The sequence below is a fragment of the Mustela erminea genome, chromosome 13 (genome assembly GCF_009829155.1).
Source record: "Mustela erminea isolate mMusErm1 chromosome 13, mMusErm1.Pri, whole genome shotgun sequence".
In the NCBI taxonomy this organism is placed as follows: Eukaryota; Metazoa; Chordata; class Mammalia; order Carnivora; family Mustelidae; genus Mustela; species Mustela erminea.
In genome coordinates, this window is record NC_045626.1 from 35,948,354 (window position 1) to 35,975,557 (window position 27,204).

Here is a 27,204-nt window from a genome sequence, read left to right on the forward strand (position 1 = left end):
GCCAAGGGTCTCTAAGATCTTCTAAACCCAGGCCATGGAGAGGCTCTAAGCCTCGAGGGTCTCCACCTGAAGCATCCCTCTCAGGAGCACTGGCCTCAGCACATGAAACCAGGCCTTTCGCTCATGGGAAGATGCTCTAGAATCAGAAACAGAACCCTAATGACTACAGCTCAATTCTTGGGCTCCCTACCCTCCAGTTCCTAATACCCCAGTGCCAGGCAATTGTCACTCCTTGGGCAGTACTCAGGGGCCCCTTTCACAGGTAGGAGGAAAGAGAGCTAAAGCAGTATCATTGCCCATCCACAGAGGTGATCTCCCGACCTTTACGGGACGGTATCATGTGTGACTGACAGGGTATTGATCTACGTGGTCCTGTCGTTCCCGCCGCACAAATTTTGCAATCAGTGCTTCCATAAAACCTGTTCCATGAGTTCTCCAGGTCCCAGAATTTGATAGTTTAGCTTCCCGCTTCCCCCTCAGAATGTTGAGTGGAGAACCACACCAGGCGTAACAGAACCACCACCGCCAGCGAAGGAGACCTGTTACGTCAGTCATTCACAAAGGGACTTTCTAAGGCAAGTGTGCCACAAACACACTCCTCTCAAAACCATGTCTAGTTCACACCCTGATGTGTCAAGCCAGAAGTCAGAGCATGATGCCCTAAATCATTTTTGTGACTTAAGGAACTGTTGACCACAAATTTCTAAGTAGAAAACGTGCTCCCAGAAAAATCAAAACGGCCGAACTCAGAACAAGGACCATGACACAGGTCAGAACAAGACCCCAGCATAGAACAGGCTCCGTCTCTTCCCGACCGGCAGGCACCAAGAGAGCCTCTGGCTGCACACCGCCAACAGAGTCACATTTTATTTTCGACTCACTCCCTCTCTTCAACCTCAAATACTCTAGTCTTAAAAAGAAGCCAGCTCGGGGCACCTCCCGATTTAGTTTAGCCTGGCACAGCCGCACCGCTCCAAGCTGAAAATGCTGCAGAGGCAAGAAAGGCAGAAGCAGCTGTCTGTCCACTCCGGACACACCGCCCCTTTGTGCTGAGCACACAGCTCATCTCTGAGCTGCTTGGCAATGACCCTCCATGCCTCCGGGGGAAGGGGTCCAGCTAAAATACTCACAATCCCAGCTCCTGAGCCTCCTATCGGCTCTGTCAGCTCTGGGGTCCAAACCACACTGTGCTCTTTCCCTCCTGAGCTCCAGCTACCCTGATGCCTTACTCTTGATGCCACCCAGGAGAGAACGGACCTCTGACCCATGGCCAGACAGACTCCTAGTAGTTCAGGGAATGACCCCTGGCCCGCTGTGGGGACAGGCTGCTCGCCCATGGCCAAACAGAGATCTTAGAGATCCTCACAATAGGAAACTCTGAAAAAAGGGAGAGGCTGAGCCTCACTGGCCCACTGCCTTCCCCCATGTCTACCCATCCTTCCCTGGCTGGAGCAAGGGCAGCCACAGTGTCCTCCTGAGGACCCAAGGAGCATTCCCTGCTCCCACTGCAGATGGGGAAAAAAGGATTCAAAGATTCTGCTAGGATGTACCCATATTAGAGTAAAATAAAAATCCATGGCATATCATCCTAGGTCCATTGTGTACATGGAACTAGTATTTTAAAAAAAAAAAATCACTGCTCCAGGAAGGGACAATAATCAGTAACTATGTAAGTTCATTAGGAAACAAGATTAATTCTTCAATTCTTGGGTCTGGGACTGCTGACCTCCTCAAGGCATAAAGAGAGAAAAAAAGCAATGCAAGGAATGAAGAGCTGCCTATTCCAACATCCTGGGCCTTTTCGGGGAACTGAGCTCTGGTCCCCAAAACACATTTTATCCACATTCTGTTCCTATCTAAGAAACAATGGACCTGGGAGGTGCTTGCCCCCACGTGGGGGCTTGTTTCCTCTCTGCTTAGTTTGCTTGACACTTAATCAGATTCTGCACACAGGATTGGTAGAAATGAGGAACATAATTAGAATTTTATGAACAAACTTCCTTGGAGAACAACGAAGGCAAGACTCAGGAGAAAGCTCAATGTAACCATACTGTCAAAGAGACAAAAAAACGTATTTCCAAGGTGTATGGAAAACTCTACTTTGAAATGAATTCCATCCCCAAGTTCAAGTGAGGAGATGGAGGCTAGGGCAGTTCTAGGATTGGCTCCTAGAAACCAACTCCTTCCTTCAAGGCCTCTTTACCCTTCCATACTGAGGGAGAGGAAGGTCCTCCATCCCCACCCCTAAGATCACACAGCATCCCCGGGAAACAGGACACAGGTCACCCAACTGGAGAAGCAAGAGGTGAATGGTCAGCATCCCAGTGCTGGGGACACAAGGGGTGGGGTGACACAGAGTCCTTCCGAGGGGGCTGAGGCCTAGGAGACGGATGTGGGACGAAGTTCAGGTATCCAGTGGACACGGCACAGATCTCCATGGCAGATCCTGATCTCTGAGAGAGCTGGAAATTGCAAGCCTACCGCCTCTCCTTAGAATCATGAACACAGATGAAAAAGCCTCAGGCCTATTTCCTTTCTGGCAATGAACACAGTGGTGGCACCCAGTAGGCATTACTAAGTGTGGAAGAGTTGTTTTCCAAGTCCTGGGGGAAGCGGACCATGGCCGACATTACAGTCACATAAAGGATGGTGACGCTTTCAAACCCACCCACGACACTGTTGATTCTCCACAACAGCAGCAAAGCTCATGCTCGCAAGGATCATACCGGGCAGCCAGAAAGCAGGCGCTTGACCTAAGACAGCCACGTGACCCATCCTTGCCATCAGCAGTTCGTGAGGGAAGAGGGAGGGTCTCCATTCTCAGGGAGACCCGCCATGTCCCAGGTCTAGCTGCCCAACTGTGTCAATTCCAGAATTCAAATCCCACCTGCCGCTCTTCCTCCCCCCCACCCACCTGCACCCCCCCCAACGATGACACCCCTGAAGAGGAAGCAGCACCCTCCACTGCAGGCTGAACACCTGCTTTTTATTTATCTAGTTTTATTTCTTTGCCCTCCTCAGACATAAGTAAAATGAAAACACACCAAAGAAGTGTTCTATAAAATAGATGTATCTACACTACTATGTTTTCACTATTTGATCTTGGATCCTAGGAACAACTTTATTTGGAGTCCTTCCACACTTGGAGTCTCCCAAGTGCTCCCCGAGGCCCAAGTCCACGGTGGACTCAGCAGTGGACTCGGCACTCTTTAGTCCCTAAGCCCCCGAGCCAGCTGCCATGGCCTGGTGCTCCCTCAAAGTCCTGAGGGAGGCCAGGCCTGGAGTCAGATCCCAGAAAGGACTCAACCCCAAACCTCAGAGGACAGCCAAGGAAGGGCAGGGCCACAACTAGAACCCCAAGACCGAGCTGCTCTGAGGATCACATCCCGATACCTGCCGTGAACACACGGGCCACCAGTTCCGCCCTGGAGAAGCCTGACCTGAGCTGTTCCAGACTTTCTGTGAGTCCATCCCAACAGACAAGCCTCACTTCTAGAATCTATCTCCCATCAAACAAATAAATAAATAAATAAGGAAAGAAAGAAAAAAAAAAAGAAAAGGAGGAAAAAGGGTAGGTAGCGAGGGAGTCCTCAGGCCCCAGTCACATGGCTCTGCCTGGCACACATGTGGGCCACCCAGGCCAGGAGCCTGGTCAGGCCCTGCCTTCTGGATCCGCACAGCACCCCCACAGAACCCAGTGTGCTCCTGGAAATGCTTTAAAATGACATTCCACCCACATCCCCAGATTTGTTACTATTTACTTTCACATTCTACTTACTGCTTTTTATTCCTTTTCCTAAGAAAATACCAAACAATTTCATTGCTCAAGTAAATGAATTCAACACGCATCAGTACCATGACGCTTTTAGCAGCTCTTCTGGGTTCCTGGACTAAATTTCGACATCAGTGTGTGTAGGCTTTTCCCACACCATCAAGCATTAGACACCAACCAGGCGCCCCATAATTCAACTCAATTCTGATGCTAATGGTAGATTACATCACAGGCCACAGATTGAGGGCTGTCTTCCAAGACTGCCCACCACCTTCAGATGCCAATCACAAACCCAGGTTGTCACCTGTGCCTCTCATCTACCAGCTTTTGATCAGAGGTTCCAATGAATCCCTCCTTGTGTTTTATTAATTTGATAGAGAAGCCCGCAGAACTCAACCATTTCTTTTTTTTTTTAAAGATTTTATTTATTTGTTTGTCAGAGAGAGAGCGAGAGCGAGCACAGGCAGACAGAGTGGAAGGCAGAGTCAGAGGGAGAAGCAGGCTCCCTGCGGAGCAAGGAGCCTGATGTGGGACTCGATCCCAGGATGCTGGGATCATGACCTGAGCCGAAGGCAGCTGCTTAACCAACTGAGCCACCCAGGCGTCCCGAACTCAACCATTTCACTTGATCACCAGTTTCTTATAAAAGGATGTAACTTGCATGGAAATGATGCATAGGGCAAGGTATGAGAAAGGGGCATGGCCCTTCCATGTTCTTTCCCTGAATCTCCCTGTGTTCACCAGCCAGAAAGTTCTCTGAACCCTACCTCTTGGGATTTTATGAGGCTTCATTATAGGCACAATTGACTGAATCCCTTAGCCAAACCAATGGCTAAGAGGTCAGGGATAGGACTGAAAGTTCCAGCTCTCTATCACTTGGGTGGTTCTTCTCATAACGCCCCCCCCCCATTCTTAAGGTGGGGACCAAGTCACCTCATTAACATAATAAAAGGCACCTTTGTTGCTCCTATCATGTAAGGAATTTCAAGTGTTTTAGGAGCTCTGTGCCAAAAACAGGATGAAGGTCAGGTGTTTATCATAAATAACTAGTACAGCGGCTTTCCTTAATCAACAAACACTTTGGGGTCTGCTTCTGTGAGCCAGACACAAAACAGTCCACCTTCAAGTGTTCAAGAGCTAAATGCTACCTGGAACAAAAACCCTACCTCCTATATCTTCCCAGTAAGGACCAGACCTCCAAACCAAGAGCAAGAGGACTCACAGCCTCCAGCCCAGAGCCCTTGTGTTCCTTTCGGACAGCTCCTAAAACCAGAGGTTACAGCAGGTAGTTCTGATCAGGTCTTCCCCGCTTGAAGCCCAAAAGAGAAGCCATTCCAGCCAGGCAGGATGGACGCCTGGAAGGGACGTGAACGCTCCAGCTCCTTCTAGAGCAGTCAGGACCCCAGCTCAGAAAGAAAGGATTTCAACTGCCTAAAATTCAACATAGTCAGCTCTTGAAGGGTGAAACCCATTTGTCTCAGGTGATTAACTTTCCCCTAAGACCATCCATGAACCACACCAGAACTCTGCAAACTGTCCTTGGAAGTCTACTGAAACTTCACTTAGGGAAAATGTTTTGAAAGACCTGTTTAGAGGTTTGGGCAGGCCTTCGAACTTTTTGGGTTTGAAGGGTTGCACTGGGCTCTGCAATCACATATCTAGAAAAGGGCTGAAGACCATACAAGTAGCCTAAAGAGCAAAGGGACAACCAGCACTTATGGGCACGAGTTGGAGAATGGAGAAATTCAAGTTTCACTCTCTCAGCGCCACCCGTGGCTCATGACGATCCCTGAAACCGAGGGTGGGAAAGGACCCAGCTGCCAGGGTGCTACTCCCTGAACGTGGCTCACATCACTTTCTTTCTTTTTTTTTTTTTTTTAATGCCAAAGGTAGGGGGCACCATGGTGGCTCAGCAGTTGAGCATCTGACTCTTGGTTTTGGCTCACGTCATGACCTCCGTGATGGGACCGAGCCCCGCATTGGGCTCTGCACCCAGCACGGCGTCTGCTTCAGCTATTTGCACACTTGCATGCTTTCTAAAAACTAAAATCTTTTTAAAAAAAAAATAAATAAAATGGCCAAAGTAAACAGTCTGATTTAGTAGAATTCTCTATCTTCATGGCACTTTTCCACTTGAAATACTTGCCGATGCATTATCTAATTCTCAGAGTGGTAGTAAACCGGCCATCGAATCTCAAGGGTGATCTTGTGGGAAGGCTAAGAAAGGATTGAAGTACCGACTGCAGGCCAAATGCTGTACCTTGTCCCACAAAGATTTCCCTAAATCCCTGAAAATGGATCCCCTCCTGCGCACCCCTACACAGCCCAGTTCCTAGGATAGAAAGAAATCACATCACCTCTCAGTACAATTAACAGAATGTTTTCTTCTTTTTATTTTTTTTTTTTTAAGATTGTGAGAGCAAGAGCACATGAGCATGGTGGTGGGGGAGAGGGTGAGAGGGGAGGGGCAGAGGAAGAGAGAGAAGCAGGCTCCCTGCTGAGCAGGGACCCTGACAGGGAGCCCGATGTGGGGCTTGATCCTGGGACCCCGACATCATGACCTGAGCTGAAGGTAGCCAGTTAACTAAGCCATCCAGGTGTCCCTGTTTTCTTCTTACTAATTATACTGACAAGATTCCAATTATGCTAACCTGTTTCATTTTCTCTTCTCGCTAGTCTGTCGCTACTACTCCGGCATATCAGCTGGAGACTACAGCACTTATAACCAATGCCCAAACACCTTTTTTTACTTCCTTTTTATCAAATTTTGAACTGGCTGCACGTGTTGCTCTAATGCTTTCCATGTGTTTTGATTCCCAAATTAAAATATTTCCCATTTGGTATTTCTAACCCAACAGGAATCGCTAAAATGCACCAAGAATCCCCACCCAAGAATCCATTTTTTTTTCTAGATCCCTCAACAAGACCTGAGAAACAGGGGTGCCCATCTACTCCTTGAACAATCTCCCTGTAGCAAGGTATGTGCAAGCCATCCAGCCTACTTTTCAGCTCCCATGCCTTCTGGATAGCAAAATTTGTAATTACCAAGCAACTCGCTGTGTTTCCTAACATACTCTTATTGTTCCATGACAAAAAATGAAGCCGTCTCTTCGTGTAGGGCGCTGGGGGGAGGGGGAAGTTCAAATGCAGAGAGCTCATCACGAGAGCCTACATTAATGACATCTCCCTGCAGCTCAGACCTGTAAGTAAAAAGCGTATAGCAGCAGTCTAGAACTCATTCAAAAGCATGGTGGTTTCCCTGCCAGGGCTTGTTTTCTGGATAACACTGAAGGTCCTTCTGGACAGCAACTTTGGAGTCTAGCCACCAGCACATGGTTTAAAGTCGTAACATCTGCTACAGGTGCCCCCCCCCAACCAGGACTACATTCCCCGGAGTCCATTTCTGCCAGATGTCATGTTCCTGTTAAGGATAGAGGCAGTTTCTAGGACAGGGCAAAGTAAACATCAGTAATGGTTCTCAGGCAATGCTCTAGTATCATCCAACAATCGAAGATCTTCAGAGGTAAAAAGGTAACAAAGGCCTAAAGAGGCAACGAATGAACAGTCTAAATACAGTCAAGGGGGAAGGTAAGCACACAAACGGGACGTCAAACTGCCTTATAAGACCTCATATAACTGTTTCTCTTTCCTGTGGGTCAATCCACATTTGCTCATTTTTCCTTCCTTCCTAATTCCCATAGTGGACCCGAGATTCCAGCTGTATCTGGAAGGTTCTCATGCTGAGTATCGCATAGGTGTGTCTCCTTTTCTCTCCCTGTGTTTGTGTTTACCTGCATGTCTGTAGGCACCAGAGTCATTTTTAAACTCATTCTGTAACTGTTCTTCTAATTCCTGGCAACAAATCATTCCTGACTTATTTATATACTGTCCTCTAAGATTACAGCATGTGTGGGCAGGTGTGACAGAACTCAATAGCCATCAGCATTTAAACACTAGACTCTGGGCAGTTGAATCACCTAGAGGCATGTTCCCGATATGCTTTCTCCCTTGGGGGGCGCTGGAGAGACCCCATCTGTCAATTACTGTTTGGCCATATGTTACCTTAGAGGTCGCCACCCACACAGAGTGGAAAGGTTGACAGGCCAGCCTCTTCCAGCCCGGACCCAGTGGCCTTTTAGACATTTAGACATTCTGTGGGGTCCGCACCTGGGAGCTGAGGTAGATTAATAGGAAGCAGATGATGGGAGCTATTTATCTGATTAGCCCAGAGAGCCTGTTCTTACCTAGAGAATAGAACTGTGGGTAAAAATGGATTACAGGGGGGCACCTGGATGGCTCAATGGGTTAAGCCTCTGCTTTCAGCTCAGGTCATGATCCCAGGGTCCTGGGATCGAGCCCTGCATCGGGCTTTCTGCTCAGCAGGGAGCCTGCTTCCCACCCCCCCACCCCCACCCGTCTGCCTCTCTGCCTAGTTGTGATCTCTCTCTCTCCCTCTGTCAAATAATTAAATAAAATTTAAGCAAAAAAAAAAAAAACAGGTCACAGACTGGGTGGGGTATAAAAGAGAGGTCTGATGTACTTAAATACTAAAAGTCTCCTGCTACAAAGCTCGATGCAGGAATTCAAACCTGAGCCAAGTTTCTGCCAAGGCCACAGCCAGCCACTCTACAGAAAGGCCAGGACAGGAGATGGGCTCCAGGGTTTCTGGAGAATCCATGGATCCCTACATCGAAGGAGAAAACAGGAAATGTGACCCACGGTGCTTAACCCCACTAAGGAAGGACATAGCCAGGACACTGTGAGCTCAGCCATCATGACATCCACAAACAGGGCAGGAGGGAAGCCCTGCCCCTGTCTCAAGTCTGCGGAAGCAGGCTAAGAGCAGCAGTTGGGGGAATGCAGAACAGAATCAGCGAGAAGCTCAGGCCCAAGACTTGGAGTCAGACACAGCAGGGCAGGGGGGTCCAGGAGGGGAAAGAGGGATTGTGGGGGTGTTCTGATCACAACAGCTGCAATTACGGTTTCCATGGTCACCCCAGGGATGCATGGGGACTGGCCCCTCAGATAACAAAGGGCCAGCAGCACCTGTGTGGGCCCTCTCCCCTTCCCAGCACCCAGAGGGGCAGGACACCTAAGTTACCACACAGGCTTCCAGGGTCTTCGCACACCCCTCCCCCCACAAAGGGGCTCCTCCTCTTGATTAGCTAATTTAGAAATACCACCCAGCTGCTATGAAGCCCAAGAGGGTCAAAAAGCCATTTTGCAGTTTGGAGAAGGAAACCTCTAGTTTTCATGGGAATTCCAGAGTCAAGAGGCAGGGAGGCCCACATTGAAATCCAATTAACAGCCCACCCAGGGGGCAAGTGCAACATCAAAAAAAGTTGGAGGGAGGCCTCCCTGCAGGGCCAGAAGGACTCAGCCACACAAAATCCCAGCTCAAACGTAACACTGAGGGAGAAAGAAGCTCAGAAGCAGAGGAAGTGGTACTGGGCCTAGTCAGAAAGCTTGGCAAGATGGAAGAGGGTACAAGCCAGGCTGAGGCACAGGCCTAAGAAGGCAGAGCCTGAGGAAAGGATTGAAGAACAAAAACACATGCAGGAGGTAAGGGGTAGGGTACAGTCAGGGGTCATGATTACAGGTCCACTCCCTGCCTTCTGAATACAGAAGCCAGGGCCCTCTACACTGTAGCTAGAGAAGATTCAAACACAGACAGAACACTTATCTCACTGGGGGCCCCTCAGCTGTCAGTCCTACCCCACAGACTCACACCACCTCCATCACCACCACCAAGAGCTGGCATGGATCCAAGACCCTTCCCCATCAAGAATCACACAGCCTCAGAATCCTTCTCAACACCATGCCCCAGGGAGCCACCACCTCTAAAACGGCTAGCATGTGAGATGAATCTCCTCAGTCACTCCTGCACTAGAAGGTTCTTCTTGAGATGAGGTCCCCTCCCCGCCCCCATTCGTCATTCACCTCCTCACTGAAACAGTAGAGCAAGAAGCAGAGTTCCATGACTTAGCTCAGGAGAGAAGCCCTGGCAAATTATAGCTGATGCCTTGTTCTGTTGTGTTGCTGGAAATGGACTACACTTTGCATTAGTGGGTGATGCAAAGAGATTTTTTTTTTTTTTTCCCATTCAGACATGCTTTAATTTAATGCACCAATAAGGTGGGCTGGTGTACCGCTTCAAGGAGCAGAATGCCTCCTCCAGAGAGCCTTTCCTTATCTCTCCTTGCCTTCTTCAGCCACTTCAGTTGTTCACCCACTGTTAGGCCCTGTGTAACTTTAGATGGCTTTATATAATTTTATGCCCTGTTTGGGAGTGAAAAGAACTGGAGAAGTCATATAGATCAACCTCTAACTGAAGCCAGGAAGCCCTTCTCATAAAGAGTAGACGTATCCTAAGAGTAGACTCTTCTCATAAAGAGTAGATGTATCCTAAGCAGGCATAAGGTTCCAAAGTCAGCATGGAGGGTGAAATGAAGTACTGTTAACACCACCTTTGAAAATTGTAATATGACAGGCATTTGGGAAGTAGGGCAATAGGTAGAACCCTGTCTCTGATCTCACTCTTATCCCAAGGCACAAACAACCTTACAAATGGAATGGCAGGGAGAATCATCTAAACTATGTCATCATTTTTAATTTGTATTTTTATCAAGTATTTTATTGAATCAAACTTTTCTACAAGATTGGTCACAAAAATTATCAGTACCCCACCTTCACTTTCCCTTCCCTGGAGGCAATGACTGACTCTCCATACAACTCTGAATAGCACACTTGTATTGCTACTTCTTGGTTTTTCATTTTTTAAGGCTTACTAGTTGACTTCCTGCCATAGAAGATGGAGAATTTAGTTCTCTTTCATCCCCTTCCCCGCTAACACATACCCTTCCAGTTCCTGCATTCGCCCACTGCAGTTCTACTATAGTTTTGGTGAGATCAATATTCAGTGTTTACATTTTTATGACTGTGTAAATAATATTCACAGCTGAGCTATTTGATAAAATTTTTAGTTTCCTTTCATGAACAACTTTTTATTTTCCATGGAGCTAATAATCATCATATGTGTGTATTTGTAGATAGATATATAAATATATATATTTATAAATATTAAATATATATATTATATATATACATATTTTTTTTGTCTTTTGTTTCCTTGGTTTTCTATGCACATATGCTAATGCAACCTTGAACTCTCTACCAGTTGTCCAAATCTCCTGCCAGTCTGTTCTAACACATCACATGGTCAGTATTAGCTTGGAGAAATATCCTGGAGCCCTCTAACCCGTTTATGGGGTCTGGCTACCCTTCAAAGCTGAATCAAAGCAGTTGTCCTATGTCATGCTTCCACATCATCCCAGGAGTATCATGACTCTTTTCTTGAGTTGGATCTCCTTTTTCCTGTACCCCATGCCTTCCTCTTCTTTGGCTGTCCTCCATTGGGGTAGAATATATTCTACAAAAACTCCCTGAGAGAGTATGAGGAGGAAATTAATTTTTTAAAATCCTGGATGTTTGAAAATGTCCCCCTTCTAGCCTCACCTTTATTGATGATTTGTCTGCCTGTAGAATTTTTGGTTGCAAATCCTCTGCTTTCAGAAATATGAAGGCATGGCTTCACAGTTCTAACTTCCAACATGGCTTCTGGAAAAGATGATGTCATTCTGATAACTATTTCTTTTTAAGTGTGTTTTCTCCCTGAAAGCCTGTAGGATTTTAACTTTGTCCCATGTGCTCTGAAATTTCACAATGATTTGCATTGTTATGGGTCTATTTTTATTCATTGGGCTGGGCACTTGCGTCCTTTCAATACGGACACTCATATCTTTCAGTTCTGGAAAATTTGTATATGTGTGTATACATATTTGTCCGTCTTTCAATTCTGGAAAAAGATTTTTTTTTTTCTTGATTTCGTCTCCTCATTTTGTCTATTCTCTTTTTCCAGGACTCTTAGAGTTTGCATATTGGACATCTTTGAGTCATTTTCTTCTTTTCTTAAATCTTCTTGGGGCAACTGGGTGGCTCAGTGGGTTAAGCCTCTGCTTTCGGCTCAGGTCATGGTCTTAGGGTCCTGGGATCGAGCCCCTGGGCTCTCTGCTCAGCAGAGAGCCTGCTTCCCCCTCTCTCTCTGCCTGCCTCTCTGCCCACTTGTGATCTCTCTGTGTCAAATAAATAAAATCTTTTTTTTAAAAAATCTTCTCTATTATTTCTTTTTGCTCTATTTGGTGTGAGGTCCTTCAACTTTTTCTTTTAAGACCTTTGCTGAGTTTTTCATTTCTGCTCTCATAATTTTTAAGAGCTCCTTTTTTTTCCTCTGTGAATGTTTCATTTTAATAATGTTTCTTTTTCATCTGTTTCATGATTGCAATGTCTTATCTCCCCAGAGAAATGCAGAGTTAGGGTCCCCACCTGTCCTTGCCACTGAGGGGCAGGCCATTCCTCTTTCCCTGTGGAAAAATAGGCTCTGCCTCAGGAAGCAAGCTCCTTTCTTGCCCAGAAGATTCGCAGTCAAATGCTTCTAGGGGAGATTGTAATACTCCCGATGGTCAGAAATGTCTCTGGCTTCTATCTGGGGTTCAGTCCAATCTGAGGGGTCGGCTCAGGAAGGCTTGGGAGCACCCTGGCTCGGGCGAGCCCCGGGGCCGCCGCAAAGAGATTTTCTTACCTCGACAAGGGTCCTCTGTGATTTGACCTTTACCAAGCAAGGAGACTAACCTAATGGAGAGATTAGCCAGCTCAGCTACCTTGCCAGTTTCTCCCTACCTCATCTCTATCCTCATGGGTGATCTCATCATCTCCTAAGTTTGTAGGAGAGGCCTCTAAAGACTAAAAACCCTTTGTCCCAGGTTGTCCTTCACAACTGTCATAAAAATGACACTCTGCAACCTTCAGCCCATTGTCCCTTCTGTTTAACTCAATGCTGGATACTTGGAAGTGTCTACCTTATGGGTTGCAATCAATAGACACTTTGTTCTCTTCATGAGAAGACAGGATCTGGTCCAGAAAACTGAAGCACAGAGGTTATTAAGTCCAAAAAATGTCTCCAAAGCACGCCAGTAGCAAACACTCGGATACTACCTTTAGGATCCTAATAACTTCAAGTCTTTGTTTTTAAATCCTCAATTCCATCCCTCACCCTCCAATTCTTCCACTCCTTTTCTCTTCAAGAGGAGATTGAGTCATCAGAGCCAGTTGGCCCTCTGAACATTTTCCTGGTGTCTGGAAATAGGATCACTTGCAGAGACCAAAAATTTATTTTCTCTAGCTAACCTCATAAAAATGCAGACTTTACATGCCCGTCATAGATTTTTTTTTTTTTCCGTCCATATCGAAGTTCATGCCTACAATGGGACCACGGGTTTTTCTGAGGAGTGAAGCTAGATTTGGAAGGCAAGTCATGCACTGTTTACTACAAGTTACATTAAGTGGTCATACTCAAAACTGTGCAAAGAAATAAAAATCACAGTGGAGAAGAGCATCTCTCCATACCGAGACCTCATTCTAACTTTCTGCTTCAGCCCTGCTGCATTATCAGAAAAGGCCTGTGTGGGCTGCCAGCCATGACCTTCAAAGCAGTGCCTGACGGCCTTCACATTTTGTGAGGTCTGTTCAGCTGCGGACCATAAAGGCTCCACTCCACTCTTGTTCCCATTGGGTTCAGAGTTCCAAAGTTAACACTGGAGAATTCCAACAGCATGTCACTCCCAATTCATCAACACACATGTAGTTAAATACTTAAAGTCTCCTGCTACAAAGGTAGATGCAGGATTCTAAACATTAATTTAAAAAACTTAATAAAAGCAGGAGTGAATGAGAAAATGTTGTAGGGTGAAAGAACCATTTTGGAGACATTTAGTTGATAGCATTTTAAACCCCTGGATCCTTTCAGTCCAATCTCATGGTAGGAAGGGGGTCTCTGGGGAGATGGTATATGGGTGCCAGGGATAAGGGAACACGGATTGTCCGATGTCTGTGATAGTTCAACCATTGCTTGAATGGCAAGGAGGAGAAGTCATCGGGAAAAGAAACAAGAACTCAACCAACTGATGTGAAAAAGGTTCCCTCCCCTCTTGTCATGTTTTCTTTTGTCATTTCAACTGAAGATTGTTCCAGGTTTGGGTTTTTCATCCCAAAGAAATCTCATCTAATATTGCCACTTGGAAAGGGAAAGAATATGTCACAATGGGGGTTGGTACTTCATACACACGATGCATACATTCCATTTTCTATACATAACCAAAGGATAATATTTAGCACTATTATAATAAATCTATTCCAGATCTTGCCAATAACAGGCAATGGTATGAGAAAGAGGGTTTTTATTACATAGGAAAAACTTTGCCTTCTTAGGTACTGATGATAATTTTATACAGTCAAACCCTTCCATTCAACATAAGTAGGGCTGAGGTAACGAATGATGAGAATCAAAGCGCAAAATCCTTTTAAAGAATTAAACACCTTAAGACTTTATTTTAATGTGCAGCTATAGGACATGATCATCCTGGTTTTGCTTATGCTGAGACACTGGGCACAGAGCACAGTAGAGACACACATTCACACCTACTTTCAAGCCATGAGCTTTCTTGGATAAGGGTCTACCAACTAGAATTCTCTGTGGACCTTCTTTCATGAACTCCTCCACCAAGGAGGTCCGGGATTTCCCATCTCACTTTCTGTGAAGTCAAGCAAGAACAGACATTTGTGAAGACTACAACCCTTCCAGATTTTTTTTTTAAAGATTTTATTTATTTATCTGACAGACAGAGATCACAAGTAGGCAGAGAAGCAGGCAGAGAGAGGAGGAAGCAGGCTCCCCGCTGAGCAGAGAGCCCAATGCAGGGCTCGATCCCAGGACCCTGGGATCGTGACCTGAGCCGAAGGCAGAGGCTTTAACCCACTGAGCCACCCAGGTGCCCCAGCCCTTCCAGTTTTGCACTCCTCCAACTTCTGTAGTTGTTGTCACCCACCTATGTCAACAAATGCTTTAGTAGTCACCAATTCTGAATCTTGTCCAAAACAATGAATTTTCAAAGCAGTGACTTTTTAAGACTCCTATTGAATTAGTTTATAGGATATGTGCCTATGACTTCATTCAATTACTTCAATCCAAAAGCAAGGGCAGTTGGCTTTAAGGAGGTTTGGGAACAAAGCCCCTGATCCTGTCAGCACTCACGTCAATCCCTCCAGCAGGAAGGCATGCGTGTCCTGGGAGAGCATGGGATGGGCTCCTGGTGCTCAGCGTGCTATGGGGAGACGTTGTGTGTTTTACATGGTACAGAGATTATATGAGACTATAGGATAGCTAAGTTAGTGCAGCGAGTCAGTAACCTAGAGGCTGGTTTTAAAAACTCCTGCAATTGAAATATTTAAGTACAAAAAGTGAATTACATAGAAGGAATTAGTTCATTAGGATTCCGATCTACCCATTTTTAGTGTTACTTTGCTTTCCACCACCTTACTATCTTGGGAAATACCACTTCATCCTCATGTCCCAAATCTCTACAGGTTATCAACTATACTTCAGCCAATAAACTCCAACAGGATTCAGCACATACTGGAATTTGCTATAGATCTTGTTGTGGGGGAAGGTGAGGTTATCAGAAGTCCTAGGTCACAGGCCTTTTCTTCAGGTAGACATGATTCATATACATATGAAATAACAGGAAACAGGGTAAAGCAGGTTTTTTTTTTTTTTTAAGTGAAGGATTAAATATCTAGTGTATATTTTTAGAGTACATGGCTCATGGTCACTCGGTGCCACCAGTAGTTGAGAAGTGAACAGTCAACTGCGGAACTTCTACAGATCTCACTGGGTTTCCGTCAAGATTAGGAACCCTCCTCCCCGGAGGCTGAAGAACCTGCTCTCTGGTTCCTCGCCAGCCACATGGTCAGACTGTCACTGGAGACACTTACGGCCTCACACACATAACACCAGGGGACCTAAAATTACATGGATTCCCCTCCACGTTCAGCCACCTCCTCACCCCATGCCTGGGTCTCCAACAGGGACGCAGGGAGGAAGGGAAATGACCAGAAACTGTGCTTCCCACTCCACTCAGTCCCCACACTCCAGGTGTAGACTAGGCCTCAACACAATGATTTGTGCTCTCTTCATGAGAGTTCTGAATTAAGACCACAAGCTAGTATAAAAGCAAAATGATTTGGATCTGAAAAACTCCTATGTATAAAGTGAATTTTAATTTTCTTCTGTTTATGGAACTAGATACTTGCCTCAACATAGCCCAATGCCAGGAGGAAACCAGGCCATGGTTTTAGATAGGCCTCACGCAAATTGGTCTACTTCACATCAGTAACTGCTTTCATTGCCATTCAACCCCACACGTGTAGGTGGGGAAACCAACAGGTACAGGAAAAGGCTGTAGGAAAGGCCCCAGTGGGGTTCCTATGTGACTGCTCGCAAACCGTTCTGAACCACAAATACATCCCCTCGACACCATATTGCTTTGTATCTACGTATGCCCCATCCTACGCAAACCTGAGATCCCCTCCTGTCACCTGACCGTGGCCTGGAGCCTCAACCCCCCCCCAAGGCCCCACAGGGAGCTGCGGAGAGCCACCAGATGGCACATGAAGATCACTTCAGCTGGCTGGAGGGTCCCACAGACACTGCCCCACAAAGAACCTCATCATCAGTCTGTCTTGCCTCCAGCTCCATTCACTCACCGAACAGCAAAGGAAGTCAGCGTGAAACACAGCTTCGGAAACCATTGCCGGAAATGGCTTCACTAAACTAACAATCTGGGACGGGGGCTCATCCAAGTAGAGAGCAGAACCCTAAGTACCCTAAGTATTTTATTGTTTCAAGGACACTTCCCAGCACACATCTGATCACTGGGGGGCGTATGGTAGTACCCGCTTCCGCACATGTCACTCACCGATGCAGGCATGGACCCTCACGGACAGCTGCGTCCTCAGGATGATGCTGTGCTTCTTGCCCCGCCTAATGGAGATGGAAGACAAAACAGACACGGGTATCAGAGCGGTCGCCACAAAGACACCCACATGCTGTCAGTCAGCTTGAAGGCTCTGGCACACCCACGTCCAAGAGACATAAGGTAAGCAGGGACCTAAACAGAACGAGAATCTACCCTGAAAGAGTGTGAGGTCACAGAAAACTAAACGAGGAGGTTGGACGCTGGGAGACCGCACACACATTTTCTTGTGAGTGCAGTCTGGTCAACTCCTTCCATCCGCACAGTTAGCATGCGCTCATGCTTGACCATGTTGGGAAAACCTTAAAATCCGTGCCCATCCAGTGGGATCCCTGGAATGTAACAACACACATCTGCTCGACCACTTTTACGCTTTTTGAATATAGAAGGAAGGCACACAGCGGGGTCATCACACAAGGCTGGTTTGCTGCATGGTAAGTCAAGACAATTACAGCATTGACCCCTGGGTAGGGGTTCACCAAAGAGCTTACAGGCTATTTAGTCTCAACCACGCCAATGTATACACACCTTTGTATGCTCCTCGCTTATTTAAGAAAACAGGATGGGGGAGGGTGCCTGGGTGGCTCAAGTCGGTTAAGTGTCTGCCTTCAGCTCAGGTCATGATTTCAGGGTCTCAGGATCAAGCCCCACATCGGGCTCCCCACTCTGCTTCTCCTTCTTCCTCTGCCCCTCCCCCCCCCACGGGTGCTCACACACTCTTAAACCCTTTAAAAGAAAAGGAGATGGACCTTTCTCCCCCATTCTGCTCCTCGTATGGCTCACCCCACCCTGGGCAGAGAAGGACTAAGGCACACAGCAGTTGGGAGGATAACTGGGAGAAAACAGGAGTCCTGGAGACCTCAAGGTAACAAAGGCTTTGGGAGTTGGATAAAGGGAAGAGCCTGTGAATGAAGGGGAGACGGAGCCAGCTCAGCAGCACCGCAGCAGATAACCCATGGGGTCTGTCGGTGGCTGAGTTCCCTCCCATCACTTTTCTGGCCATTCCTCTCGCCCCGTCAGGGCTCCCCGCCCCCACTCCAGAACAGTCTGGCAGTGCTCTTCTGCTTCCAGGTTTTGGGGTTATGTTGGAGGGAAAGGAACAAAATCTCACCAGGGCACACAGCTAATACCGTGATTATGAATTCATCGTAATCACTGCACGTTTATTCTTGAGACCCGGTAAGAGGGTTAAGTATGGCTTTTTAAATGGTCTCTTCCAGGGGCACCTGGGTTGCTCAGTGGGTTGAGCCTCTGCCTTCGGTTGAGGTCATGATCCCAGGGTCCTGGGATGGAGCCCCACATCGGGCTCTCTGCTCAGTAGGGAACCTGTTTCCTCCTCTCTCCTCTCTGCCTGCCTCTCTGCCTACTTGTGATCTCTGTCTGTCAAATAAATAAATAAATAAAGCCTCTTAAAAAATAAAATAAAATAAATGGAGAAAGGAAAACCACTTGCATTGCCTACAAAAGCATGCAGTGGCCGTCAGCCCCGCAGCTGCTTAGGAGCAGGAAATCTGCATTCACAATCCCTTCAGATGCCCACGAGCCTCTCCTTTATGATGTTTTTGTTCATCTGATTGTTCTACAATTGCTGCGTGTAAGCCCCAGTCTCAAGGAGCTTTTCCCAAGTACACAGCACTTGACCCATCTTCCCAAGTCTGGGATTCCTATCAACACAGACTATGAAACTTTCTTCACACACACACAAGTCTTTCTATGGACAATCCAGATGCTGACCTTCCTTTAATTCTTGTGATCATGCTAGAAAGCTCTAAGTGCATGGACCTGAATGACTGAACAGACTCTGGGGTGTTCTGGGATGGGGCCAGTAACCACCAGCTGGGGTGCTTCTTCACTCAGTGCGGGGCAGGGGTCTGGCCTGGAGCAGGAACCAGAGAACCAAAGAGAATGACCAGCAGGAACCAGAGAACCAAGAACCTAATGACCAGTAACAGTGAACCCTGAGTCCACAGACCTCAAGATTTTCTGTACCTCGTATTTTCAGCAATTAGGAGTCACTACATAAAGCATGTAGACAAAAGTACATGCTTTAGATGCCCAGGTACGGGGGGAAATGCATGGAATGACCAAGGAGATAATTTCAGAAGAGCTCAAGTTCTGGAAAAGTTCAAGAGTGCCAGTTGATAGCCCAGCTTTTAGCTTCAAGCAACTACAAAACCCAATTTTGAGGACGTGCCTGTTTTCCCACAGAATTCTCTCATCCCACAGCGGAATTCTCTCATCCCACAGCAGGGGAGCGTGGTTTGATGTGGTTTGGGATTGCAGGCACCTGCGCAGAAACAAGCACCATCCCGGAGGGGGCGTCTTCTCTGCACTAGTGCACTGAGAAAGCAGGCAGTGGCTTGGTCATGCTAAACCCCGAGGGAATTTACAAGACCACAGAATAAAGGCCTGTTTTGAAATAGTTTCATCATTTACGATTCCTCTGCTTCAACATTCGACCTCCTTCCCCATCTGCCCCTTAACATGAAATCCTACAATGGAAGAAAGCCTGTGTGGAATTGGGGGCCACAGGCTGTGGAAACCACCTGAGAGAAAGGTGGCCCCAGATCCCAGTCATTCCTAGAAGAGGAGAGGACTGGCCTCAGCTGAAGGGGGTGGTGGTAAGTGACAGCTATGTCCACAGAAGCTTCCTCCATCTCCCATCCCTGCTTCCTCCCACCATCAACATGGGTACCACTGCTGTGCCCATTTTGCAGATGAGGAACACAACACTAGTAGAAAGGACATAAACTGCCTCAAGTCACAGAGCTGGTAGAAACAGACCCAGGCTGAAAGAAGACAGACTCCATGGTCACCTGCACCCCCTGCCCATTGCTGGAGGACTGCCTAACCTCCTCCAGGGCTTACCCAGGATAAAGAGTCTAGGCATTTTTAGGGAACTGGTGTAACCAATACCAAAACCTAACAAAAAGGACATTAGAAAATTAAGATACAAATTAAGACAATATTGGCTAATCAAGTTAGGCTTACTCTAAAAATTCAAAAAGAATTACAAGGAGTTCAAGGTTTTATTTAAGTATACGTCAAGGGGCACCCGGATAGCTCAGTTGGCTAAGTGTCTGACTTGATTTCAGCTCAGGTCATGATCTCAGGGTCATGAGATCAAAGCCCATAGAGGACTCTGCACTCAGCAGGGAGTCTGCTTCTCCCTAGCCCCCCAACCCTCTCCCCTGCTCATACTCTCAAATAAATGAAGGCTTTTTTTTTTTTTTTAAGATTTTACCTATTTGACAGAGAGAAACACAGCAAGAGAGGGAACAAACATAAGCAGGGGGAGTGGGAGAGGAAGAAGCAAGCTTCCTGCTGAGCAGGGAGCCCGATGCGGGGCCCGAGCCCAGGACCCTGGGATCCTGACCTGAGCTGAAGGCAGATGCTTCATGACTGAGCCACCCAGGAACCCCTAAATGAAGTCTTTAAAAAAATAAAATATTTCTGAAAACTTTAACAAATAAAACAACTCCTCTGGATGCAGAGGTGGACCCCTTTTAGGGGTGGCTGGGTGGCTCAGTGGGTTGAGCATCCCTTGGTTTCAGCTCTGGTCATGATCTCAGGATCATGGGTTTGAGCCCTGATCTCAGGCTCCGCACTCAGCAGGGGAATCTACTTGAAGATTCTATTCCTCTACCTCTCCTGCAACTGGTGTGCTGACGTGCCCACTCTCTGTCTCAAAATCTTTCTAAATAGAGGTTTTAGGTTTACAGCTCCCTTTCTCCAGGAATCACCGCAGCCTCTCTGGCCTTTGATACTCTTCACCTGGGTCCCAGACCAACATTCCTCACCTGGCCACCTCATGCCTCGAGTATGGTTCAAGGTAACCTGATTTGTATAAACGCTCGCTCCCTCCCCTAATGGCTCCCCCTCCAGAACCTCACTGCTTTTCTAAAGTTGCTGTCTGTACATGAGCCAACTGAGGTCATGTGCCCATGTTACTCTTGTCTTGCCATTGTCAGCTAGTGCCACAGCACCCTCCCCTTCTACCACATGCCCCAAACCACCACCACCACCCCCACCACCACCACCCCCCCCACCACCACCCCCCCCACCACCACCACCCCCACCACCACCACCCCCACCACCACCACCCCCACCACCACCACCCCCACCACCACCACCCCCACCACCACCACCCCCACCACCACCACCCCCACCACCACCACCCCCACCACCACCACCCCCACCACCACAACCTCCACCACCACCGCCGCCTTCCTCTGGCATTTTTAGGGAACTGGTGTAACCAATACCAAAACCTAACAAAAAGGACATTAGAAAATTAAGATACAAATTAAGACAATATTGGCTAATCAAGTTAGGCTTACTTGATTACGATTCCTCTGCTTCAACATTCGACCTCCTTCCCCATCTGCCCCTTAACATGAAATCCTACAATGGATTCTGTGGTCTTGTAAATTCCCTCGGGGTTTAGCATGACCAAGCCACTGCCTGCTTTCTCAGTGCACTAGTGCAGAGAAGACGCCCCCTCCGGGATGGTGCTTGTTTCTGCGCAGGTACTTGAGATCACAGTGGGCCACCAGGCTCAGGTACTTGAGATCACAGTGGGCCACATCAGACAGCTGCCTCCCAGCTCAAATTTCTGTCCACTCACGCCACCCTTCCCATTACTGGGCTTCCAGGTAGACTCCTCCTTTGTAGGACAGGTCTCTCTGACTCCCTACCCCCATCTTAAAGCCCAGTGCCCACCCGAGCTCACCTACTCCTTCGGGATGCCATCTTTGTCCAGTGATACAACTAACATTTGAAAGTACTTAGAGCCTTTCCACTCCTACTGTCCCCTCAGCATGGGAGTGGATGCTCTATCTCCTGATTTGCTACATCTCCTTGCCTAGGCTCACCCCAAGTTCTGATTTCATTGATCTGAAGCAGAGCAGGAAGAGAAGTTGTTAAAGTTCCCCAGGTGGGTGCAGGTGCCTGTTCCAGCACCAAGAACCTAGGCTATAGGTTCCCAACCAAAACAGCAGACCACCTGAGGAGCTTTTAAAGTGGTGAGAATCCAGGTCCCAGACCAACCTCCTGAAGCAGGCTCCTAGAAGCCAGCATTTCAAGGCAGCTTTCCTCCAGGTATTTCAGAGGCAACCCAGCACTGGCCTGAGGCTGGTGTGCAAAGTTTTAGGTGGGGCAGAGTTCCACAGCCTTCCATCAGATTCTCAAAGATTTCTTTGCATCCCAATAGGTCAAGTTTGAAGGAAAGTAGTTTTGCCTTCCTACTGTCTGATAGGAAACCTCATCCAGTCACCTCTTGGTCCGTGTTTCCTCTGCTTCTAGACTTAGCAGCATTGAAAAATCACCTACATTTTGAACCCAAATCTAAAAACTTACTGAACCTGAAAATCCAAGCCATACACAAACAAAAACCCTGCATGAGTTGAAAGACTCTGGTTCAGGTGTGGACGGGGAGCAACGAGCAGCTTTTCCTTATTCTTCTCCCAGGTGACGACCTTCAGCTGAGAGCGCAAGCGTGTTGCTGGGGCTCTTGGGACAAACCGGCAAAGGAGACGAAGAGTCTGCGGTCTTAGGGGGTGCCAGGCTCAAACTGCAGCCACCAAGAGTGGCCGTTGGTCCGGGTGCGGGAGAAAACCAGCCCTTTTCAAACAGAAGGGGCCGTCGTGGCAACTTCAGGGCTCCACTCCTCCCTGCCGAGCTCTCCCACCTAAAACCCTGCGTGCCCACAAACCAGGCAGAAACCTCAGGGATCCATGGACCCCCCACACGGTTCCTTGGGGTTCACAAGCTGCAGGCCAAGAAGCTAGGCACATTCGAGCCCAACCAGAGCTCTCCCCAACCCCTCCCTGCCCCTCAGCACGTGAAGACTGACTTCCTCACCTGCACTGGGGGGGACTCAGGGCCGTCCCACCGCACCATCCACTTGGCGCAGGAGTTCACGCTCCCTTGCTCAACTTCCAGGAGCATTTTCAGGAATGGCCTTCCCAGGCAGCCCTGGAGGGCTTTAAAAAACAGCACCGTCTGGGCCCACCCCCAAGTTCTGACTTCATTGGTCTGAAGCTGAGCAGGAAGGGAAGTTGTTAAAGTTCCCCAGGTGGGCAGATCCCCACTCCAACACTGAGAACCTAGGCTGTAGGTTTCTGACCCAATAGGAGACCACCTGAGGAGCTTTTGAAGAGGCCAGGATCCCAGGCCCCACACCAGGCCTCCTGAAGCAGGCACCTAGAAGCCAGCACTTCGAGGCAGCTTTGTCTGGGCTATTTGGCTCTAAGTACCTTCCAATGTTTGGCCCTTTCCAGCCCTGCCTGGCCCAAGCCTCAAGCCACACACTGCCAAGCTCTCCCCACCCCACAGGGTTGCACCGGTTCCCCACCACACATAGCCCTGTGAAGGCCAGCAGACAGGGGGTGAGGAGGAGTAAGCTGCACCCCAGGCGATGCAGGATGGGGAGAAGCAGCAGCTCTCTTCAGAGCTGCCCCTGGGGTGCAGGGGAAGATGAACACCCTAAATGACCAAGACCAAGGCAGGAGGCCTAAGGGACGCTCACCCCACATACAACAACCACACTGGTCCCAGGGTAGAGCCCCTGGGAGCTCTACCATGCTCCTTCAGACAGCCCCCTCCCCCTCGATCTTGCAAGGCCACTGTCCCCAGGGCTAACTTCAAGACCCACCTCCTCAGTGGCAGGACCCCGTCCCCCTCAGCTGCCCCTGGTTTTCTTTCGGAGGCAGAAGAGGTAGAAATAAGCAAAAAAGGGGCCTGGGCTCTCTGGCCCAGCTCTGCCCTTTGGGCAAGGATGCAGCCTTGGTTTCCTTAACTAAAATGAGCTTTCAGAGCGCTTGGCCTGTATGGACCCCTCCAGGTCTAGAATCCAGTGATTCCCATTCCAGAGTATCTACTTCTCAAATGCTTCTTGAGTTATAGTAAGGGCTACTACTTTCGAGTTTGTATTATATGCTGGGAACCGGCTTACTGATTTATATACTATACATCATTGCATGTTTTTCCTCACAACTGCCCAACAAGGATGTATTAGGATTATCCTCAGTTACTAGGAGACTGAGGTTCAGAGAGGGGAAGTAGCATCCCCACGGTCACACAGCCATGAGGCTAATTGCAAAGCCCATGTCCCTAACCATTACGCCATGCTGCCCCCCGCCGTGCTCCCCTCCATTGCAGAGACCTTGCTGGGATCCCTGCTGACACGGGGATGTAAATGGAATTGGGTAGACTTGTCCTTATTTTACAAATAAATTTCATAAACTCCTATCAGAGATAAAGTGGCTTGTACAAGGACACACAAGGAAGGGGCAGGAATAATCGCCCAGAGGGCTGGAAGCTTCTGGTTCTGTGCCCCATGGTATGGTGGCTAATTTCCCTGGCCTTGGAAGGCAGTAAATAGACCTGGCTCCATTTTGGTAGCATAATAATTGCTTTGTCCTTCTACTTTTCAAGGTCTTTCTCCTCTTCTCAGTTAGCTATAGCTTAAGTGATAACTCTAAACAAGGAGTGAGTTAATTTTTAGTCTTGGCATAAGAGAGCCGGGTAATGGACAAGAACAAAGGAACTCCTCCAGCAAGGAAAATTCTCTCAGAACACCCTGTGCAAAAAAACACCACCATTTGCACACGGCCTGCCACACGTTGTCATTCTCTGGTCACGACATTAGCAGATTGTTGCTTTAGCTCACACAAATAAATCAAGAGGAAAGAATGGTTTTATGTGTCCTTTTCATGCCTCAAAAGGGCATTTCTTAACTGGAAAGAAATTATATTTTAACTCCCATTCGTGGGAGACCAGAGTTCTCAGGCATACGACTTTGCCAAATGCCACCGTGCTAGGGGAGGACTTGGGAGGGACACTCGATGCAAATGACATGGCAGATGTGGCCAGACGCCACCCACTTGTGCAGGAAGGCTCAGCCTGCTGGCCACTTCCAACCAGCTCCCAGCAAGCTGTCATACGCTGCTGGGGCTCAATGGCAGTAAGTGGCCCGGGGGGAACAGAGGACCCAGCAAGGTCAGGACAGCATCATCCCGATCTGTCTTCTGCAACCCAGGCCAGGGACAGAGGGGCCACCCCACCAGTGGTCAGTGAAGCTAGCATCTTAATACTCTTCCGTACAAAAAGGAGTGTCATCCTGAGTACACTCCAAAGGACAAGGTGGGAAGGTCACCACAAACCAGGACTCTGGCAAAGACATAAAGCCCCCTCTGGGGTGAGTTTGGGGCCCACTTGTCAAAACCAGGGCTACCCAGCAGGGTCTGGCTACCTTCTCTGGTGGACACTTGCCCACAATGAGTCCTGCCTTCTCCTCTTGCTGTAATCCATCTTAGGTGCAGGTGCAGAAATGGGTCAAGGTTGCACCTATCAGATGGACCCACGGCCAGGTCATGATTCGCAAAGGAACAGAGTGAGGAAGCAAGCCCCAGGGTCTCCTCTAAGGAGCTCGCCACCGGGTACCTCGCCCTTGAGGAATGGCTGGAGGGACTATGAGCACCAGGATGCCGATGCCGACAGTGCCAGGTGATGGCCGCAAATGCATCCTCTCCGGAGCCACCGTGCAGCATGCTTGAGTGCTCTTTGAACCAAATCCGGCATTTTAGCCTGGGACCGATGGTGTCCTTGCATGAACCAAACTTACATCACCAAAGGCGCCAACATACTTCCTGAATAAACCCAAAACGCCTTTGCCCAGGACCTCTGGGAGGGTCAGGGGAGTACAGACTTGGAATCGGGTCCATCTGTGTTCATACTTGGCTCTCCCAGCTCCTGGCTCTCTCTCCCTCGACGTGGAATTTACCTCCTGACCCTCAGTTGTTTCAGATGAAGAAGAAACAATGAAATCCACTCACGTGACTGTTAAGAGAGTGAACTATTAAATAAACAGACCGTGAATAAGGTGCCTGGTATTGTGAGTGGCACAACAGGCGCTCCAGAAAGGTTATTTTCTTCCACGCTTGAATTTTCTCTTTTAGAGAGAGAGTGTGCACGTGCTAGGGGCGGGGCAGGGGGGAGGCTGAGGGAGAGAGAGAATCTCAAACAGACTCCATGCCCGGCACAGAGCCCGGCACAGAGCAGGGCTCAATCCCAGGACCCTGAAATCATGACTTGAGCAGAAATCAAGATCCAGATGCTTAACCGACTGAGCCACGCAGGTGCCCCTTTCTTCCTCACCCTCAACTCTTACTACTGCTATCTAATGTAGTGATGCTTTTTTTCCTCCACTAAGCTCCCATCTCCAAATCATTGGAATTCTGATAAGAAAGAAAAAAATCGAACAGGGCATGGTCTCCAACTGTAACACCAGTAGAGATATTTTTCAGGTTGATAATAATCTACTCATAACACAACTGGTGCACGCTTAATCAATGAGCCATGAAATCATCCACTTAGACTGTCATCCAGCCTGAATTCTGACATCTTATATAAAGGATTATCATTGTCAGTAAAAACTAGCAATGGAATTGTCCCAAGTCTATCAATCTAATGTTTTTGTTTTTAATAATGATGAGTAGAATCTGGTGTGACATAATAATGAGTGTGTGCATAGCGTATGGTAGTTTCCAGGATCTGTTCCCATTGGGTCCTCAGAAAACTTTGTTGGTTCCTACCAAGGAACTTGGCCTTAGTGCTCATGGTCCTGTTATTCAGGAATCCATTCTGAGATCCTGCCATTTACTTGACTACCAATGTTCAGTAAGCACATTTAATGTGTTGAGAAAATGCTAGATGACAGATACTCAGACAAGCCCAGTACTGACCTACTAGAGCTTTAGCAGCAGATAACTAAGGGAGAGGACAATTAAGAGAGAAAGCACCATGAACGGTGGCAGGTGTAGGGAAAACCCAGCAAACTATCGTAAATACTAGAATCAGGTAGGAAACTAACACTAAGGAGGTTTCCATTTTCCCTCAGTTTTGAGCCTCTCATGAAAAATCAGCACTCCCAGATAAGATTCACCTGGGTGCAATCTATTTTCAATTCAGGCAAGATAGTTTTAAAGCAACCTTTGGGGAGGTCCTCGAACACCAGATTAAGACAGCTAAGCTTTATTTGGAAAGCAACAGGGAATCTCTGAAGGTTTCTAAGGAGGAACGTGATGAAATCAGAGATACACCTGGTTTTGAATGGATGAGGACAGAAAGGCAGGGGGCCCCCAATCAAAAGGCTATTTCAACAACCAAATAAACGCAGGAAGAGCTGACTGTATGTTTATATGTGATTTATATGTGATTTGACTTTCTGACCACCTGATTTTTTTTTATGTATATCACTTTATTCAGATTCACAGCAATCAGAAGTATTAAGCAGTTCTAAATGTAGGCTAAAAGTAACTGGATGTTAATTAACACCATCACAAATCATTCTCTCCACTACTGTGAGTTCAAAAGGTGACACAGTATAAAAAAAATATGCTAGGACATCTGCCAAGGAAATGAAATATCCAGGAAGTTATCCTTAAAAACAATGCTTAAAATAGTCAAAACTACTAAATCTATAAAACATTAATTTAATTATAT

General features: G+C 47.7%; 1 protein-coding gene across 10 annotated transcripts in view; it reads right to left on the reverse strand.

The window, feature by feature from the left end:
* Positions 1 to 27,204, reverse strand: part of FHOD3 (formin homology 2 domain containing 3) — a 461,736-nt gene that overhangs the window by 374,802 nt on the left and 59,730 nt on the right. For all 10 annotated transcript variants that reach the window (XM_032310983.1, XM_032310980.1, XM_032310982.1 and 7 more), the window contains exon 3: positions 16,642 to 16,706. In XM_032310983.1, coding sequence (XP_032166874.1) covers positions 16,642 to 16,706 — 65 coding nt within the window. The remainder of the gene's footprint in view (positions 1 to 16,641; positions 16,707 to 27,204) is intronic.